Source organism: Danio rerio, chromosome 13 (genome assembly GCF_049306965.1).
Source record: "Danio rerio strain Tuebingen ecotype United States chromosome 13, GRCz12tu, whole genome shotgun sequence".
NCBI lineage: Eukaryota > Metazoa > Chordata > Actinopteri > Cypriniformes > Danionidae > Danio > Danio rerio.
In genome coordinates this window covers 12,533,873-12,556,104 of record NC_133188.1, presented here as the reverse complement: position 1 = coordinate 12,556,104, position 22,232 = coordinate 12,533,873, and the positions used below count along the sequence as shown (strand labels likewise).

The 22,232-nt window shown below is 36.8% G+C and overlaps 1 protein-coding gene across 1 annotated transcript in view; it reads right to left on the bottom strand.

The window, feature by feature from the left end:
• The window catches only part of gabra2a (gamma-aminobutyric acid type A receptor subunit alpha2a), a 34,916-nt gene extending 14,126 nt beyond the window's left edge, over positions 1-20,790 (bottom strand). The window contains exons 1-5 of the mRNA XM_009307207.5: positions 20,499-20,790; positions 20,026-20,109; positions 16,652-16,767; positions 14,026-14,093; positions 1,230-1,450 (exon numbers count right to left, since the gene is read on the bottom strand). Of these exons, the coding sequence (XP_009305482.1) occupies positions 1,230-1,450; positions 14,026-14,093; positions 16,652-16,767; positions 20,026-20,096 (476 nt within the window). The 5' untranslated portion in view covers positions 20,097-20,109; positions 20,499-20,790. The remainder of the gene's footprint in view (positions 1-1,229; positions 1,451-14,025; positions 14,094-16,651; positions 16,768-20,025; positions 20,110-20,498) is intronic.
• Positions 20,791-22,232: the final 1,442 nt, after the last annotated feature.

Here is a 22,232-nt window from a genome sequence, read left to right as displayed (position 1 = left end):
TTTCCAGTAAAGTAAAGAAGTATAAAGTAAAAGTAAAGTAAAGAGAAACTAAAGAAGCCGATTGGAGGAGGTTCGTTCTTTCTCCTCACGCAGATTGTTTAAATGTTTTCTCAAAAGTCTGTCATGTAAATAACAATGCGCCCTGGCGCGACACAACTGAATCTTAAAGGGAATAGGAGATGAGACTCTGATTGCACTTTATGCTCAAAACACACCCATAACTCATTTAGAGAAAAAGCACAACCCTGTTAGACCATGCCCAAGGCGCAGAGCATATTTTTCCATCTATAAAATAGCAAAAGTAGATTTAGACAAGCCCTTAATAGAGCCCTAATAATGTTTTGAAACAATTGGTTTTACATTTTGTTTTGACTTCACATGGTTAAACGACATTTTAACATAATAAAATTATTATACAATTATTAATATATCTTTTTATTATATATCTTTATATATATTTTAATTTTTTATTGTATTTCTATCTATATATATTTTTATTATTATATATCTTTTTTAGTAAAGTTTATTAATGAACTAATTTCAAGAGGACCACATGCTTATGATTGATCATGGCTGGTCCCGAATTAGCTAGCATATGATTCATCAAACAGACGATTCCTAAGTCCCCATAAATAACCAAAATTCTCCCTGTGTTTGCATGGGTTACCCCTGGGTCCCCCGGTTCCCTCCCACCATCCAAAAACATGCAACTTAAGTTAATTGACTAACCCAAATCAGCACCATAGACATGCTTCTAGTAAGTAGTTATCTCTTCATAGCAGTCCCAAATCGGTCATTAGCTACAAACAGCAGGGGAGTTCTCGAGACCTACCTGAGCTCAAACTCCCCTCTCGCCCTGCAAATGGGAGGGAACCCTGGGCTTGAGGATCTTATGAGTTCTCTCCTGGGACAGCATGTCAAACAAGCTTTATAACCATTAATTAGCTAAGTGTGAACACTTGAAATATGTTTCAAATTCTGATTTCTAAATTTTTACTTTTGAAATAATAATAATAGAAGTGTGTTAAACTAAAGTTTGAAGCTTATAATTTCTTAGTATTAATTGTAAACTAATTTTCACACAGTTAATTTTTAGAAATATCAATTGCATTCATATAAAAGTGGAATTTTGCACACTAAAAATTGCACTGTCATCAAAATCAGAGATTACAAAGCAGAATAAAACAGTCACACCTGAATTGATAGTTTTGTTAGTAATCTGTGCGCACCTCATGGTGTAGAGTAAGGTGCCGTTCTCCATGATGCGCAGGAGTTTGTTTGGCATGGTCATGTTGTGAGCCACAGATTTCTTGCCGTTATGAAAGAAAGTGTCTGGAGTCCAGATTTTACTGGCCATCAGGTTGTTGAGACGCAGGATGTTCATTGGCCCGTGAAACTTGAGCCGCTCGTCTGTCCATCGCTGTCGGAAAAACACATCCACTGTGTATTCCTGAGGACAGAGAGTGACATACCAGCGGCTTTTAGAGATTAGAGAGCAATAGTGCAGGGCATTCGTCAGCACCTGACGCACAAAATATGTCCTTATTCAATGCCGGATCACAAAGCCCAAATCTGCAAGTAAAAACGCTGCTGTTTTATTGTAGAATGCGTTATCAGAATAAAAATATATGTAAAAATCTGAATGGCTAAATTTGTATGAATTCATTTTGGTATCAATTATTATAATATAATATAATAAATTTTTGTATTATTTAAAATGTACTTTTGTGAATCCAGGATTGTTTTTAATTGATCAAAACCTTGAATATACAGATATATGACACAAACACTAGATATTGCAATACCAGATATTTAATTAATAGGTACAATAAAAAAATCAATATGTAAGGGCTGAAAAAAATGGAATATTAGAAATTACCAATTGTTTATCATTATCCTCTAATAAATACTTTAAATTTAAATATTCTTTTTGACAAGACATTGATAACACACTTTATCAGTACTTTATAAAAAAGACAAATTGACATTTTACTCAAAAGACAGTTATTAATGGCAAAAACAACAACATTTTTGGAAAAAAGGTATGACAGCTTTAATTGGAAATGTACTCACATTTGTATCTAAAAATGTATCATTTAGGTGTATCATATCCGTGTATCATATAAATGTATCTCTATGTATCTATGTATCTAATGTATCTCTACACTCTCAGAAAAAAATGGTACAATGTTGTACCAAAGAAGGTACAAACCCTTGTCACTGGGGCAGTACCTTTTTATGGACCAGAACTGTACCTTAAGACAAATAAACTAATTTGTACCATTGCAGTTTGTACCTTTAAGAACACAATTCGTACCATGGGAAACCATAATGTACCATTGTTTTGCAGATCAAGGGTACAAATCTGATCCATAATGGTACCACCACAGTGACAACACACTTTGTACCTTAACAGTGTCAACAATGCTTACCACACATTTATTTAAAACTCCCTAAATGTTTAGTTTATATCTATAGTTTTATGTTTCACCAGTTGTTTTGTATTTTTGTAGAACTTAATAATTCATGTTTTTGAGTTTCTTTAAACATATACTTTTAAATGATGATTCGTGTTTTAATGTGGAAATTTATTCATAAATTCCTCACTTTGCCTTTCCAGTAATATTTATTTCCATTGGTATTGTAATAAAGGAGTTCAACACTTGTCCACCATTTTAATTGTACCATAAAAGGTAGAGAACTGTATCATAAGAGGTCTTTTCTGTACCAAATAAGGTACAACTTTTACAAAGGTACATAACTGTTCCTCAAGGAACATCATTTGTACCATCCTGTACTTTTTTTTTCTGCGAGTGTATATGTCTTTCGGATGAGACATTAAACAGGGGTCCTGTGGTCAGTAAAAATCCTAGGATGTCCATCGAAAATAAGTAGGGGTTTAACACTGACATCCTGGCTAAATTTGTCCACTGGCCTCTGCCCATCATGGGCTCCTAATCATTGCCATATCATAATTGGCTTCTCCTCTCCACCAATTAGCTGGTGTGCTGTCTGGCGCAATATGGCTGCCATAGCATCCTCCAGGTGGATGCTGTACACTGTTGGTGGATGAAGAAATTACCCCCAATGTGTAAAGTGCTTTAAGTGTCCAGAAAAGTGCTATATAAATGTAAGACATTATTGTTATAAGTCAATGTTACATTTTTAATACCGTAAATCTTGAGCTTTTAGGTACTAATATGTACCATCAGTGTACTAAAATGACATATTAGGTGCAAAAGTACCTTTTGAATGTAGATAGACTTGCAAGAAAAGAGAGAGGGGGAGAGAGAGAGAGAGAGAGAGAGAGACAGAGAGAGAGAGAGAGAGAGAGAGAGAGAGGACAGGAGAGATCACCACTTACTCTGTTGTTTATTGTTACCCTGTGCATTTTCACTTCGTTTGTGGTGTTTATAAGAGTGTTTTCTCCTTTTAATCCCTTTTCAAACGTATGTGTATTTTTGGGCTCATACAAATCAACTATAATGATGAGTAGCTCTGTTAACTGCCTCAAGTCTTTTCTTCCCTCTCACACTTCAACTCACCTGGGCAGTTTATAATAGGACTAGGGCTAAACAATTTAGCACTTTAGCATCAATGCTGCAATGTTCACTTTCACAGTATTTACACCACACGATTGTATTATAGTTCATGAGGCACCACAATTCAGAACACGTGATTTTTGGAGTCATCATAAACTCCAACCAAATTTTAACAAACGGATGTGTTTTTAAGTCCTGTGACCACGTAAGAAATTCATGTGAGTTTAAACCATATGGTCTTTACATTGGATTATTTAATTTTTGTGACTCAATCTCATGGCAGTTCCTAACTTTTAGATTAAGTTGCTAATTCGTATGAATTCGTAATATTCTAATTAGTACAATTTAGTATGATTTGCTCATCGCCCAATGACCGTTGGGGTTAGGGGTGGGGTTGGGTGCCACGCCTCCTTTTTAAAATCGTACATTTTCATACGACTGAACTCATAAAAATCATTCACTAAACTAACAAAACGTAAAATACTTATGTTTCCACGTGAGATCAGGCTGTCAATACTGTTAGATTCCCCAGGAAAACATAAAGAGCTGATTGTCTTATCTATAATTCAAGTGAAACTGTATTCATATTGCAATATAATATCATAACATTCATATCACAGAAAAAGCTACGCAATATCAGTTTTCTTTTACACTATCGCCTTACCTGGCACAAACACTTCACAACAAGAGGAACTTCTGAACCTCATCTACTGACTATAATACACCATTGTTAAGCTGCATGTGAGTCATTTAAATAATCCTATAGTAGGCTAGCAGTAGCAAATTCTCTCTGGTTAATTGCTAATCTGACCAGTCACAGATCACATTTACACGCCATATTCTTCCTTGAAGGTATTTATAAAAAATATTTAATTACCATTGGTCAAAATATATGTGTTTTAAGAAATATACACTCTAAGAAATACATCTATAAAATTAAGAATGTACAGACAGGCCTTGTTTGTATCATAATTCACACAAGCAACTGTAAATTAAAATGTAAATTAAATTAACTTAATTAAACTGTAGAGCTATAACTTCAGCATCAAAAGTTATTAGAGCAGATATCAAGATCACATAATGCACATGATGCACTCTGAAGGATAGAATAAACAGGAAACTCATGAATCACAAGCTACAAGCAAATTTTGTTAAAATATGCAGTCATATCTTTATTAATGTGACTGTATATACATTTTTGTGCAGATTTATAACATCAATAATGCCAGTGGGTTTGTGTCATAAGATGTCAGGTACAGTTTACAATAACAAACAATTAACAATATGTTAATTACAGCATTTATTCGTCTTTGTTAACATTTGTTAATGAAAACAAAGTAGTTTGTGTTAAGTCATTCATTCGTTCATTCATTTTCTTGTCGGCTTAGTCCCTTTATTAATCCGGGGTCGCCACAGTGTAATGAACCGCCAACTTATCCAGCAAGTTTTTACGCAGCGGATGCCCTTTTAGCCGCAACCCATCTCTGGGAAACATCCACACACACATTCACACACACACTCATACACAACGGACAATTTAGCCTACCCAATTCACCTGCAGCATGTCTTTGGACTGTGGGGGAAACCGGAGCACCCGGAGGAAACCCACGCGAAGGCAGGGAGAACATGCAAACTCCACACAGAAACGCCAACTGAGCCGAGGTTCGAACCAGCAACCCAGCAACCTTCTTGCTGTGGGGCGACAGCACCACCTACTGCACCACTGCCTCGCCTTGTGTTAACTCACAATAACTAATGTTAACAAGCAGTAATACATTAGTAAATGTAGAACTATGATTCTTAAATGCATGTATATTAATTATTATTAAGTTACCTTAATGTAAAATGTGGCCAAGATATGTTTATATGCAAAAATTTCTTAATGTACACTATTGTTTGTTGTTGTTTTATTCAGAAAAGAAGAAACAATTTGATCAAAAGTGACAGCAAAGACATTTATAATGTTTATACATACTGTTTTACATAAATGCAATCTTTTTGAGTTTTCTATTCATCAACAAATCAAGGTTTTCACTAAAAAAATTAAGCTACCAAATAATTATCACCTATTTTCAACAAACAATCGTCACATTACAATGAGATCTTAAGAATCATGACTGAATTAATGATGCTGACAACTCAACTTTGATATCACAGAAATAAATTACATTTAAAAAAATATGCCCATAGAATTCATTCATTTTCTTTTCAGCTTAGTCTCTTTATTAATCTGGGGCCGCCACAGCGGAATGAATAGCCAACTTACCCATAGAATTATTATTTTAATAACAATTATTTTGAGTAAAGATTTATTAAGACAGGTTGTTAAACCGTCTGAAACAACTGATTCGAATGTTATCACTCGACTGAATGGGCATTATCAGTGGTTATCAGCTAAAGGCTGTTATCATCCATTTTGTTACGATCACCAGCGATCCAGCTGATTGCTGGTAAACACACAGTATTGCATAGAACTACATATTCGCCATTAAATGAACTATAGATGCAGTCATGCACCACTGACACACGTGGCCTAGATTCTCATGATTGCAGACAGACACAGCTGAAGCTACTCATAAATTGATTATTATGACTTTTTATATCGCAAACACACACACACACACTTCAGTGCTGAGTCTTGTGATGCTGTTTGTGAACATTTTGACGCAATTCCCTAGCTTTGTCTTGCTGGTTTTGACCCTCGCTTTGTTTAGTTTGTTTTATTGTTTATCCCTGTCTGCTGCCTGCCTTTTGACCACTCGCATGTTATTTTGACTACGAATGTGAATTTGCCTGTATACATCTGTTTGCCCCTGTATTTACCGTTGCTTGCCTGACCATTCTCAATAAACCTGCCTTTGGATCCTCATTTAAATTCATTCATTTCTTTGTCTGCTTAGTCCCTTTGATAATCCGGGGTCGCCACAGCAGAATTAACCACCAACTTATCCAGCATGTTTTCCCGCAGCGGATGCCCTTCCAGCCAACTTATCCCATCTCTGGGAAACATCCACACACACTCAAACACTACGGACAATATAGCCTACCCAATTCACCTGTACCGCGTGCCTTTGGACTGTGGGGGAAACCGGAGCACCCGGAGGAAACCCACGCGAAGGCAGGGAGAACATGCAAACTCCACACAGAAACACTACCTGAGCTGAGGTTTAAACCAGCGACTGAACGACCTTCTTGCTGTGAGGCGACAGCACTACCTACTGTGCCAATGCGTCGCCCTTATTTAAATCATTTATTAAATTTCCCATTAGTTGTGTTTTTATTGACATCTACCCCTACCCCAACCCTAAACCCAACCGAAACAGCATTTTGTTTCTCTAATAATTTAACAGACAGTTTCAGTTATGGTATTTTAATGCTATAATGACCAAGGACATTTTCACATGTGGCTTGTGAGTATGACTGATTTCTGATCTCATCCCAAGCTTTTGTGTAATGACCAGAATAAATTAAATAATTAGACACGTATTGTAATGCAATGTATGTAAATCGAAATGCATAATGTTCAGCGACCAATTAGAATGAAGCATTCAGAAGGCTCATACAAATAAACTGTAATGACATTTTTTAGTATTGCTGTTTTGAGATTTTTATCAAATTCAGCCTCACTATTTGATTTGTTCCCTTTAACATTTTTTGCTGGTATTTATTTCCAGGTTTGACTTAAAATATCAGATTGCCAATGCAGGAAATCATGTTAAATATTTCAAAACCATCGTAAGAGATATTGAAAAAGTAAAACTTTACTCTCTTCCTCAGCAAACGCCAGAATCTGTTCAGTTCTCTCAATCTGTTAATTATCTGTGTATAATGTGTTTCCCCTTCCTCTCTGTAGTACTAGAAAGTGGCGAAGTGTCAGAAACGGTTCACATCATGGCATTATATGTAATCCCTCGGGCACAGCCACACACCGACCCCCGGGTTGAAGACGGGCATCCGGTTTCCATGGCAGCACAGAGACAGAAAAACACAATGTTTTCTACGTAAGAGATAATACTTATTCACTCCCACTCTCACACAGCAAAGATAATATTATGTGACAATACATGCTGTCACTGCGGCGCCAGGACTCATCTGTAATGCTTCATTTCCCTCCCATTCTTCCATTTATCCTCTATCAGCTTTCACAAATATCATAATCAGGTTTGAGTCTTTGCTCCGGTGCTACTATAAAACCCGAAACCTTCATCTCGTGCAAACTTTCAGGAAAGCTCATCTGGTCATTTGAAAGTCTCGCAACATTACCCTCCATTATGCAGGAGTCGCCAAGAAGACCCCAAGCAAACAGACAATAGTTGTCACTTTACATTCTGTCATATCATAACCACACAGCCTGGGGGCAAAGGCACAGTATGACTGATAAAAATAACCTGCTTTTGTGTCCTGCATAGTGTATGTCTATTTTAAGGCATTATAATGTTCAAATGAAGATGGCATTGTGAGACACTGAAGACTGATCATTAAAAATATACATATACAGTTGAAGTCAGAATTATTAGTCCCCCTAAATCAACCCTGAATTATATTAAAAAAATGTTTTGATAATTCTGGTTGAAAGAACCCAGGTTTTACAACATCTCAAATGTGTCTTGGTGTTTCGTGACACTTTAAATAAGTCCTATGGTGTGACACAGCAAAAGTTAAGAAAAACAAGTCTTAGTAATGGGCGAAGCAGTGGCGCAGTAAGTAGTGCTGTCGCCTCACAGCAAGAAGGTTGCTGGGTCGCTGGTTCGATCCTCGACTCACTTGGCGTTTCTGTGTGGAGTTTGCATGCGTGTGGGTTTCCTCCGGGTGCTCTGGTTTCCTCCACAGTCCAAAGACATGCGGTACAGGTGAATTGGGTAGGCTAAATTGTCCGTAGTGTGTGTGTGAATGTGTGTGTGGATGTTTCCCAGAGATGGGTTGCAGCTGGAAGGGCATCCGCTGTGTAAAAACCTAAGTTGGTGGTTCATTCCACGGTGGCGACCCTGGATAAATAAAGGGACTGAGCTGAAGGAAAATTAATGAATGAATAAATCTAGTCTGTGAGACCAAGACTTTGTTTTCAAAACATTTGTACATCAATTTTTTTTTACTGTTTTGTACAGTAAAAATATAAGTAAATGTGAAATATGAAACTTTACCTTTAAATTTTATACTATTGAAGTGCTTTTCAACCCTCATTACATAGAGTGATATGCGATGTGATTATTTTAATGAATAATCATTTTATGTGTACATAAATGCCACATTTGTCAGCTCCAGATTAATAGATGCATTCGCCATCTTTGAACAGTCAACATCTTATCACATTAAAAAAATCTACAGGTCTAAGTTTTTTAAGCTGTTACAACACTGCAGAGCCTCTGGCAATACACACAACCATAAAGATTTTACCAACAGGGAAACGTTTTGGTTTGTGTTTTATATATAATAAACGGATAATATGGGAAGTTAAATACAAGAGCACAAATTTCAGAAGAAATGTGTTTAATGTGACCTCCCTTGGCACCAAGCACAGCTCAAACTTGGCGACTTTAGATTTATCAAATCTTTATTTTTTCTGTCCTGGTGCTCATACTGCCTCTCTAAGATTCAGGTGTGGACAGTGGAGGTTATTTCATGACTCAGAATGGTCTCCGTCTCATAACTATTTCTTTCTCCAAATAGGGTTTCACAGCATTAGCAGCTTTTGGAAACATTATCAGGCTGAATAATAAAACCATTAGCAAAGAGGTGCCTTCCAGAAGGAAAGGCATAATGGATTGAAACCTTTCTGTACTTTTCAGCATTCACCACCCTATCAATTCATACAACAATGCCAACAGCACTGGCAGAAATGCAGCCCAAAACCAGAACAGAGACTCTTAGGCACTAGCCGCTATTAATTTTGGTCCCTAAGAAAAAATATTTGAGTTTGACAGTAGCTGGTCTAGCATTTATAGTGGCTGCAGCTAACCAAATCTCACTGCACCCTATAGAATGGTGTTTCTCAACCACGTTCTTGGAGGACCACCTGCTCTGCACATTTTCCATGTCTCTTTAACCAAACACACCTGATTCAGATCATCAGCTCATTAGCAGAGACTGAAAGACCTGTAATAAGTGTGACGGACAAGGGAGACATCTAAAACATGCAGTGTTGGTGGTCCTCCAAGAATGTGGTTGAGCAAAACTGCTGTAGATGATAAGGGGTGTATGAGGTGACGGAGGTCTAACTCTCTCTTTCACGTCTCTTAAACCATTACATCAAATACATTACAACTCTGATCTGTACTTTCTTTTTGTATTCTAATCAAGAAAATGGCAAATAATTGTATATGGTCATTGTACCATCACTAAACCTTTGAGAGGGGTCTGGATGCAGACCAGGTGCAGTGCAATCTAAGCTGCATCCAATGCTTTTTAATGGGCTCCCTTAACCACACCCCTAACCCTACGCATCACAGTCACTCGTTACATTTGAGTGCATTGTGTCTGAAATTGCATTGCTGAGTGATGCAATCTCAGCTTGCATCATATAGGCTGCATCCAGATACTATTGAAACCTTTGCACAGTGCTGTAACTCAATATTAATATTTTAACTCAAATTTTTTCATCTTCTATGACTGTATTAGTTTTCCAAAAATCATCTGCTAAAGTCTATTGCAGATATAGATGGTCCTGCATGCCTATGGTTGGCTGTTTTATGGTCTAATGGTTGCAGACACAAAGTTCCTATATGGGGAGACGGTTTACACATTGCGAGCCATAGAAAGAGTCACTAATGAGTCATCTATGTATATATGTCGATAAATTAAGTGACAATAAAAGAAATGTGGAGGTGTACGAAATTTCAAGCAATGTACTCGGTTAAATCATGATTTCCCTAGGGCACCCAAATAAAGTGGAAATACCAAGTGTGATGATCGTCCTGACATAATATGATCTTTGCAAACAGAGATTTCCCTACTTCAGGATAGTGAGAGCTTTCAGAGAGCTTTAGAAAACACCAACGGGCAGCAAAAGACAATAAATAAATAATGAATGAATGAGTGAAAAATCCCTTTTCTTCCATCCAAACACTTTCCCCCCCTCTCTATTCTAAATATTTGAGAGCAGACTGTGTGAAGTGGGGAAAAAGAGGAGTACTGAGAAAAGCTTTTAGCCAGCAGCAGATACCAAATGCTATGAATAGACAACAGATGGAAAACAAGGACTGAGAGACATAGCATGGACAGAGAAAAAGTGAGCGAGATGAGCAACCTGGAAATATGACATTTTTTAGTAAATGTTACTTGATTTGCACTATACAACGTGAAGTGGTACCTTGTCTGGATGGATTTGTTTAAAACCTAATGTGTTGAAAAACATAATTTTCTGTCTTGTCACATTCAGTTATGAATTACATGAATCACATAAATGATTCATTCTTTATTGTCAATTTAGTAGTAAAATCTGTCAGTCATGTCCAGTACTATGCATTAATGCGTATTAACATTGGCAGGGGCAGACTTAACCAATAAGCGAGGTAAGCAGCCGGCCTAGGCTTAGGGCCCCGTAGAATTAGGGCCCCCCGACCAATGACAAGAAGAATATTAATCCTATAGCTCTTTTTTACATTTTCTATCATATGTTGAAAAATCTTTCTATAACTGTTAAGATTTTAACATTACAGATAAATTACCGGTTTGTAAACATTCAGGATGCATGCGCAGCGAGTTGCAGAAAAACCGAGAGCGCTAGCATTTACAGCAAGGGAATGACATGCGGTACAGAGTTTGTTGTTGTATTAGAGATGTTATATTGATTAGAAGTTGTATATATTATTTACATAATGCTTTCAGCGTAATATAACAGCTTGTCACCCAAGTTATTTGGCAAAATTAACGTTAAAGTGAGCAGCGTTCATCTGACAGGTCCATTTGCGATAGCACCACCCAATGTATATTGGATAAGGCAAAATGGCCAAGCATCCAGCCTGAAATACATAATCTCATACAAACTCCAAGTGATTTTACAAGAGAGAAGTTAAAGGCCAACAAGTCTGTGGATGTCAATAATTTTGCTCTGTGTGGTCATGTGCAAGAAACAATGTTCCATGATTACAAGAATTAAATCTTTGTAGTGCTAAAAACCGAAGTTCTGCCTATTCAAAGATCTGGAAAGAAGACGGAAGTGTACACGGCCTGGGTAATCATCAACAAGCAAAACAACTGCATTTTGACAGTGAACTGCACCTGTACGGCAGGGTATGAGAACTTAAATTTTTTCATTTCATTCTTAGCATTCAGTGTCCGCAGTTTATTTAAACATATGTAACTGTTTTTGCTGAATTCATTGCTGCAATCAAATCGAGTAATGTGTATGATTCAGCATAGCGTGAACTTACCTGATATAAAATGAGAACTGCATAGTCCAGCATTTTAATTAGGTCCTCGCTCCTTTCAGTTCTTATAATGGCCAAAGATGTCTGCGGTTAGCATTAAAAGCAGTGTGGTGTACGGTAAAATTTAAGTTTTTTATTTTTTCGAATGTGGCATCCTACCTCACAACATGACATGTTTGCTATTGCAACCGGTCTTTTTTTGAAAACCGGTATGCGCAGTTGAACCTGCGACGTCATGTGTGATGTAGGTTGGTAATTCCCCTGTTACTTCTTTTCTAAACCGGGGGCCCCTATGAATAATAGAACATTCTTTCCATATTGGAAATGCTTGAGGGGTGAGCACTTCAATCAGATTACTGCAAGCCAATGTTGCCAATTTAGTGACATTTTAGAACCCCCAGCGCAAAATTTTCAAAAAGCGACTAGCGAATGTTTTTAGGTGTTACTGGAGAATTTGAGAGACTCGTATGTCCGTGCCATTCATAACGTTTCTCTTTGTGACGAGCTGCGGGTGATACCATCAGTCACTCCTCTGCCTCAAAGCACTCATGAGCGGCACAGTGCCACGAAGCCATCTCTCACACCTGCAGTATTGAGAGCAGATTATTCCTCTCCTCTGCATACCAACAAATGTTTTAGCACCGCGAACGTGAGGTTTTTCCCTAATATAGTCAAACTAATCTGCTTCTCCGCTGCTTTAAATGTAATAATTTAAATGGAACATTTATTATTTTTTTGCTTTTGTTCACAATCACAAAGGTTTTAGTGACACCAGTCTGCCAGTAATCAGAATAGAGGCAGGTAGAGTGTGAATTTGGAGAACATTTAGAACAACGGACCTCAACTTTCTCCGCAATTCTGCTGTCTGGCTGAAACACCTGTCAGATAATAAGCGCTGTGAGCTTGTCGAGAGAGGGCCCGTTAAAACAACATTTCCCAGTGAAAAGGCCACTTATTCACAAGCACTAACTACCCAATTCATATGAACCAAAGATTACTTTGATAGATTGTGAATTAAATTTGTGTAAATGTTTTTTTAAACTATCATTACTATTAAATCTAATCACAAAAATGGCTAATTAACTTTACATCAGAGTGCCCAAACTTGGTCCTGGAGGGCTGGAGTCTTAGTCTTGCAAAATTTAGTTCCATCCCCAATCAGACACACCTAGCTAATGAAGCTCTTAAGCTGCAGTCACACCAGAGTTTGAGATTGCGAAATTCTGTCTTACGGCTCTGCGAAAAGGGGCGGGATTAAACAAGATGATTAGACATTTAAAAACCAAGTGATTGCTCCATGTTTTAAATTTCTGTCCAGAGAGGTCATGTTTTGTACACCTTTTATGAACTTGTCTTTCTTTATTTGTGAATTTATTGCTAGATTTATTGCTAGGTTCCTTTCAATATTAAAATATACTTATATATATATATATATATATATATATATATATATATATATATATATATATATATATATATATTATATATATATATATATATATATATATATATATATATATATACTTTTAAACATGCAGTTTATTTTTCAAAAATGCTAGGGCCCCATACCTGGAATTGCTTTGGGCCCCAAATCACTTAATCCATCCCTGACCATTGGTCATTTTACATTACATTCAAATATACTCGCATACTTTTACTGTTAAAAGCTGAAGCATCATGCTTGAATCTGTGTTTGTACCTGTGAACAGTAAAGCTCCATTTCTCTATTCAGGCTAAACTGAACTTTTATAACTTTCTATCATCCTAACAGCAAACAGGTCAGCATCAATATTAAATAACAATTTGCCCATTTCTGATCAATAAAGGAGGGGGTACACCAATGCAATCTCAAATCATTTCATAAATCTTTCATTTAGAGGCTAAATCAAATGAATTCGATATCATTCATATTTTCAGTTCATACCCCCATTAACCGTCTTGTTTAGAGGTGGGATTAATGGCAGGTTTATTAAACTGTCATACATTTCTCAGTAATTCCATTTCATACAGAAATTAGCCAATAATTTGCTAATATGTAAAGAAGCTACACGTTCCAACGCAGTTGTGCTGAGTCTACAGCCTTCATATACACAAAAATGAGAGGAGGAATATCTTACCATGTCTGTATCGGACACTGGTCCAAAACTGGTCACATATATATCAGTCTTCACCTCTGTCACTCGATCTGTTTCACACAGGAAGGTACACATTAAATCTAGTCACCTTTGTAGCACAATGGGCTATAATTTCAGCCAATGATGAACTTCCGGTGAAAGCTTTATGTGATCAATTTCATAGGTTCCTTTTTTAGCATTGATGTTGTAATGTCATTAAAATATTTAAGAATTATTATAATTCATTACATTTATATAGCGCTTTTCTGGACACTCAAAGTGCTTTACACAGAATCTCCTCATCCACCACCAGTGTGCAGCATACGCCTGAATAACGCGTCGGCAGCCATATTGCCCCAGACCGCACACCAAACACCAGCTGATTGGTGGAGAGGAGAAAGAGTGTTGAAGCCAATTTTGATATGGGAATGGTTAGGAGGACATTGGGCAAATTTGGAATTTTTAACAACCACAGATTGTCGGGGCCACGGTTTATTGTCTCGACCAATAGACGGCGCTCACTGAGCAGTATAGAGTCCCCTTCACTATACTGGGGCATTAGGACTCACACAAACCACAGGTTGGGCCCTGCTGGTCTCAATAACACCAGTTCCGGCAGCAACCTAGCTTTCCCATGTGTTCTCAAAAATACAAACATTTAAATACATTTAGGCATTAATTTAGTTGTTCGAGCTACAACGAGATTAAAGATTGTGTAACCGCTAGTGCTGTGAGTACCAGCAGACTAGTGCAGAAACTCCATTGAATATACTAGGGTAAAATAAACTGTCATATTTTAAAGACATGACAGAGAAAAATAGAATTTAATGCAGTGCATCTTGTCCGATCTGAGACCCACTTTATATCATATATCTATCAGGAAGTGAAGATCACTGATTTTTTAAGAAATTAAACCACTTAAACATGGCAGTTTTATAATCTAAAGACAGTTCACCGGAAGCGCTAAGGCTGGCTGGCTGAAATAAAGTTGGTGAGCAGATACCCCATTTACAATAGAGATCTGATCACAGCTGCTTTATATAGATCAACAGGAAAATAGCCGAATCAATTAAGGAAAATCAGTCATGGAGAAAATCCTGATTCTGCTTGAAAAAGCTGTTCTAAATCACATTAGTGTAATTAATTAACTCAAATCAGAAATTCAGCATTGGTTCAGAATAATAACTTGACGCTGTGTGATAAAGTGAGCATAAGTTCTATCACATGAGAAAAGTCCATTTAATCATGTCGAATGTGAAAGAAAATGACCACTCAGTCACAATTCATTATTGAAAAATTTGCTGAATTTAAAAGCACAAAAATATAATTGAATAAGCACAGAATTATAATGTTAAATGCTAAAAGTTAAAACAACATTTGAGAAGACATCGTTGAAAACGGTGGACTGTTTACTTTTGTTATTCAATCACATCTGTTAAGTAAATAAATCACATTACAGCACTTATTGAGGAATTATTCAGCAAAAGTGTTTCCATCAACCCCACTTATGCACAATATTGAAAGATCAATGAAACCATAAAAAAGCTTTACCAGTGAAAAACAACTTCATTTTCAGCCTGCTGCTCATGTAAAACTATTATATGAATTCATAAGCCTTGGAATATTATGATTCTAAATGGCAGTTTTACAATGATCTTTCAGTGATTGCTTTAAAAAAGAACTATTTCCTTAGTGTGAAGAATAATAATATAAACAACAATATTATTAAATTTTATAACAATATTTAATAATATAAACAACATTTTTCCATTTAAAAGAACCTTCCATGAATATTAACGGATATTTATGGAGCCACTTGATATAGAACCCTTTATATTTAGGAGTCTGCTGTGGCAGATGAATCATGTGGATTCCTTTTATGATGGTGTTTTTTGAAGCTTGATAAATCAGTGTCCACTTTTTTTTTTTATAAAAAAACAAAACTCAGGTACAGTATCATACCCAAAATCTCACAGATGAAGGAACATAATTTGTAGCTTCACATGACATGGAGGTGAATAACAGATTACAATTTTTTTTCATTACTGAGGGAACTATTAATTTAACTGCGCATTAATGGAACCATGGCAACAATTCTTCCTGGCTGGAGCTCGACCGCGTGTCCAGACTACAGTGCATCTGTATTTGTGTGCTAGTCTTTGCAAATCTCGAGAGGAAAGGTGCACGAGAAATCTATTTGCCTCATGGTGCGCGTCGCTTGATCCATGATGTCTTTTATGTTGCCAGGCTTAGAGCGTACAAACAATGGCAAGGGCCACATAAATATATATTAACACTGACAGACTACAGAAACAGGGTTTGTTGATTGCGGGTTTTGTTTTCCTCTCCTTCAGCTCATGTTTGCAGGTCATCAACTCGTTATAATTAGTCTACCAGTGGTAAAATCAAGTCAGAATGACAATGCACATAAACACTGAGTCACTTTAATGTTTCTTACTGTGTTACACATCGTGTCTCATTTTATTGGATTCAGCTACTAAATTAAGTCCTGTTGTGTCAAATCAATTGGACTGCATGTGTAACACGCATGAGTAGTGAAAAAGAAACAACAAAATGACCATATTTTCTCTTCAGTTGCACTGTAAAAACAACTTTTAGGTGTTCCTACCTCCAAGACCAGGTCTCAGCCTGTTGTCGTAGCCATCCAAAAGCCGGTCCAAGATCCGCGTGAAGAGGGTAATGTTATTTTTAAAGGCATCTGAGCCGGATACTTCTGCCTCAGAACTACACAAGATACATTCAGTGTTACACACATCTGAGATATGAATATACAATCACCGGCCACTTAATTAGGTACACTTGTCCAACTGCTCGTTAACGCAAATGAATAATCAGCTAATCACATGGCAACAACTCAATACATTTTGGCATGTAGATATGGTGAAGGTGATCTGCAGCAGTTCAAATCGAGCTTCAGAATGGGGAAGAAAGGTGATTTAACTGACTTTGAACATGGCATGGTTGTTGGTGCCTGCACAGCTGGTCTGAGTATTTCAGAAACTGCTGATCTACTGGGATTTTCACGCACAACCATCTCTAGGGTTTACAGAGAATGGTCTGAAAAAGAGAGAATATCCAGTGAGCGGCAGTTCTGTGGGTTGCAAATGCCTTGTTGCTCATCAAAATTAGACAATAGAAGACTGGAAAATCGTTAACTGGTCTGATGAGTCTCTATTACTGCAGTGACATTCGGATGGTAGAGTCAAAATTTGACGTCAACAACTTGAAAGCATCCTGCCTTGTATTAACATTTCAGGTTGGTGGTGGTGGTGTAATGCTGTGAGGGACATTTTCTTGGCACACTTAGGCCCATTAGTACCAACTGAGCATCGTGTCAATGCCACAGCCTACCTGAGTATGATTATTGACCATATCCAGGCCTTTATGACCACAGTGAACCTAATAAAGTGGCCGATGAGTGCATTTATACAAAGTCACACACAGAGAACACTTTGCTTCAACACACTTTGTACAGTGTATTTATGAGAGCATGGCCATCTGGCAAAAGCACAGACGTGGCAGCTGTAGCAAAACACCTGAGAGTTGATTTTGCAAAGGCCAGTCTACTAACACACTCTTATTCCCTCTAGGTTTGCATGCATATTTGCACATAACTTTATATAATTAGGTACATAGCAAACTTTTTTTACAATTATTCCTTTCATGATCATAAGCCTCTATGAAAATATTGAAGTAATTTAGTCGCAATCACTGACAAGCCTTAAAGGAATGTTCCAGATTCAGCATAAGTGAAGGTCGATCACTAGAGTGTTTTCAAAAATTACCACATGAAGTAATTTCATCAAAATAACTTGATTCCTGATATTTAAAAAAAAGTCAGATTGTGTGCATGACACTTACAGTTTAAGTAATTGTTTCCAACTTCCAAAAATATTTGACACATATTTTTGTTAAAACACATACATGAAAACAAAAGAGATCTAAATCACCATCCTTGCACTGTGACTGCTCTGCAAGTAGCCGTCTAATTAATTGTCAGAGAATTAACATTTGTACATTGTTCCCCTAAAGTCAGGCAAATATAGCAGATAGCTTTATTTAGGAGGCTATTTCTAGCTGTCGAAAATAATGAACTTATTGAAACAACAGATATAAAATTGAAAATTTTCTGGTTCAAAACAATATAAATACTAAAAACGTATGTATAAAACTAGGTTAATATGTTGACTATATCACACAAGTCTTATGTTCAACATGAATACGCACTGTGCAAATTTAATTCAGTGCAAATCAAGATTTTTGTTTAGATTTTCACAATAATTATTCTTCCCTAAATCAGCTCTTCAAATGGTGTGTTATTACATTACAATGCCAAGTGTATGGTTAATCTGCAGTTGTGCTTTTCTGTTTAACGAAGAGACGATTTGTTCAACACATTTCTTATAAATAAAATTGTAAAATATAATAGTTTTAATAACTCATTTCTAACATTTCTTAACTGATTTATTTTATTTTTGCCATGATGACAATAAATAACATATTACTAGATATTCATCAAGACACCTCTATACAGCTTAAAGTGACATTTAAAGGCATAACTATATTAATTAGGTTAACTATAGCTGTAATGATGGTTTGTTCTGTAGACTATCGAAAAAAATATATGGCTCAAAGGGGCTAATAATTTTTTACTTTAAATAGTTTTTAAAAAATAAAACAAATAAGACTATCTCCAGAAGGTCTTATTTGTTTTATTTAAAGATGTTTCTTCTTTTTCCAGAAGTAAAAATATTATCAGACATACTATGGAAATTTCCTTGCTCTGATAAACATCATTTGGGAAATATTTAAAAAGGGGGTCTAATAGTTCTGATTTCAACTGTATCTTTGTGACATTGGGTTATAAGAAAGTGTCTGGGGCTTGTTTTGGAAGTACCTCTACTGACACATTTGCAACAAGAACATTATGGCAAAATTTGTTTTTTAAAGGTTTACTGATGGTATTTAAGATTTCAAGGAAAATGGTGCCAAAGCATTTATGTTTTAGTATAGACATTGGGGTAATGTCATTATAGGGCAAGTAGCAAGGATATTTATACATATTGATTTAAGAGTGAAATTGGAAGAAATATTTTTTGGTATACTACGTACCTCGGTGGCTTGGAATGTATTACCAAGATGTATTAAAAAGATACATATTCATAGTATTTTTAGAAAAGAGTTCAAAACAAAATGGTTGTTTTTATTTCTATATTGTTCTAAAATATGTCAAATTAAATGTGCAAAAAATTGTAAACTAAATTAAAAAAAAATCTAAACAGAATGTATTATAGTGCCTCCAAATCAGTGTGGCTTTCTGCTGCAAAACAAAAATTCTTTTCTGAAACAATTTGTTGAGCAAACAGTTTTCAAACGTAAAATCATATTTTATCAGAGACATCGGAGAAATCTGAGACGCTTTCCAAAAGATATTATTTTATATTTCACGAAACACAAATGTCATGTATGTTTTAAATTATAAATAAACAACAAATAATGCCAGAATATTCTTGTTTTGTAAAATGATGCATTTTTTACTATAATAAAAGTGAAATGACCATGTTATTGGTATATTGATTAACATTTGAATAACCACAGTTTCACAGAAAATTCCACGGTTAAAATGGTTGGTGTTGCTGAACCATTCCGTTAGTTGTGGTTATACAACTGTAAATAATTTTGGTTATTTGTAATAAAACCATGGTTAATTTAAAGGGTCGCTTTAAGCTACATTCATACCACAAACTATACATTTAAACTATTCCATTTTCATTACTATTTGTACAGTATTTTCTTTGGCTGTATTGTAAATGGTGACAATCTATCCAATAAAGCTTTTATGACTGACTCTCAGAGAGAAAGGGAGGGAGAGTGTGTGTAATATCCACGCGTTATTGGACCATGTTGGGCTTTACCTTATAAAGCTCAGTGAACAGGAACAAATGCGCGCTCCTGTGAGAGAAGGCTTTTTGTTTTGCTTACCATGCACGCCATAAAACCAGCAGAAACAGGTGGATTAGAAATCCGTGAGAATGACCCCGTCGCAGAATCATTGTCCTGTTTTTCCTGCCAAACAAAAAGGCAATTTCAGTCTCAAAAATAAGCTGAACACTCTGCGATAAGAATTTAATTGATAGAAAACTTAAACTGACGTTTATTTCTGTGTTTGGAGGTAAAGCGCACACGCGCATCTCCGGAGCGCGCACTAATGAGCCAGACAGCAAGTCAAAAGTTTTACAACGTAAAACTCTTGCAAATATAACAACCATAATTACAATGATTCTATATTTCAACAGAGATACAGTACCTCAAAACTGTCGAGACACAACATAAATTGTGTATGAATCAGGCGCGGTCACTTGGGCTAAGTTTGAATTTCTAAAATGTTCATCCTCAGAAAACTGCTCTTCTCAAAACCAATAAACAAAAACATGACAAAATATGAGGTAAATTACCTTCGTTTTACAAAATTGCCGATCCTCTGAGACGAATAAATCAGAAAAGTTGTGCCACAGAAGCTCTGACTTCCAGCGGTGTCTCATCCGTAGATTGACGGAAACTCCCAGTGCGCGCGCAAATGCATACAGACTGACACGGTGAGAGAGCAGATACGTGAAATACGCTTTATTTCTGTCAGTATTCACGGAAACATGATCCACAGGCGTCCCCTGATCGGCAAGACACACAATCCTTGTGTATATCCAGAGCTGCTCATCTGAGGGCTAGAGTGGTTTGTCAGAAACCCATAAAGACGTGAGCCCGGAGAGCATCAAGAAACCAAAAGACGCGAGAGGGGACACCGGGTCCTAGAGCGAGCACAGCTCACACATCTGCCCACTGGAGAGCACATGGACACTACTCATCACTCACCTTCAATCTATGTTGTGATAATAAAATAGTAATATATTCAAAATATTAAAATATCTGTCATCACTTGTTCCAAACCATGCGTAAATATGAGCAAAGCAGTATCAGGCTTTCTTTTGTCTAACCAATGGAAGCCAACAGTCAACAAAAGGCTTTCTAACTCTTTAAAATATTAACAAACTTCTTTATGTTTGTGCACTATGTTTTACACATTCATTCATTCATTATTTTTATTTTTTTTGGCTTAGTCCCATTATTAATCCGGGATCGCCACAACAGAAAGAACCACCAACTTATCCAGCACATTTTAACACAGCGGATGCACTTCCAGCTGCAACCTATCTCTGGGAAACATCCACACACACTCATTCACACTCATACACTACAGACAATTTAGCCTATTTAGAGAGCTTATGCAAACTCCACACAGAAACGCCAACTGATCCAGCCAAGGCTCGAACCAGTGACCTTCTTGCTGTGACGCGACAGCACTATCTACTGCGCCACTATGTTGCCCTTATTTTACACAGTGTTGGATGTAATTAGTTGAATGAAACAAAGTGACTCAGTATGTAGAGCTGTCGCCTCACAGCAAGAAGGTCGCTGGGTCTCTGGATTGAACCTCGGCTCAGCTCATTTGGCGTCTCTATGTGGAGTTTGGATGCTCTCCCTGCATTCGCATGGGTTTCTTCTGGGTGCTCCGGTTTGCCCCACAGTCCAAAGACATGCGGTACAGGTGAATTGGGTAGGCTAAATTGTCCGTAGTGTATGAGTGAGTGTATGAATGAGTGTGTGTATGTTTCCCAGAGATTGGGATTTATCAGAGAAGCAAAGTAACAAAGTACTAAAATAATTTGCAGAATAAATGCATTTTTCCACTAAAGAACTTAACATTTACCAAGAGGAATAAACATGCTCAAGGAACAATGAATTGAGTCAGAAATAAAGGACAGTATATGGTTTGTATAAAATATGGTGTCTTTACTTTGAAATGGGCACTGTTGGTCGCTGGTTCAAGTCCAGACTGGACCAGTTGGCATTTCTGTGTGGTGTTTGCATGTTCTCCTCATTTTTGCGTGGGTTTCCTCCGGGTGCTCTGGTTTCCCCAAGTGCAAAGACATGCAGTTTTGGTCAATTGGGTAAGCTAAATTGTCTGTAGTGTATGTATGTGAATGAGTGTGTATGGGTATTTCCCGGCAATGGGTTGCAGCTGGAAGGGCATCTTCTGTGTAAAACATAAGCTGAATAAGGTTGCAGTTCATTACGCTGTGGCGACCCCTGATGAATAAAGGGAATAAGCCAAAAAGAAAATGAATAATTGA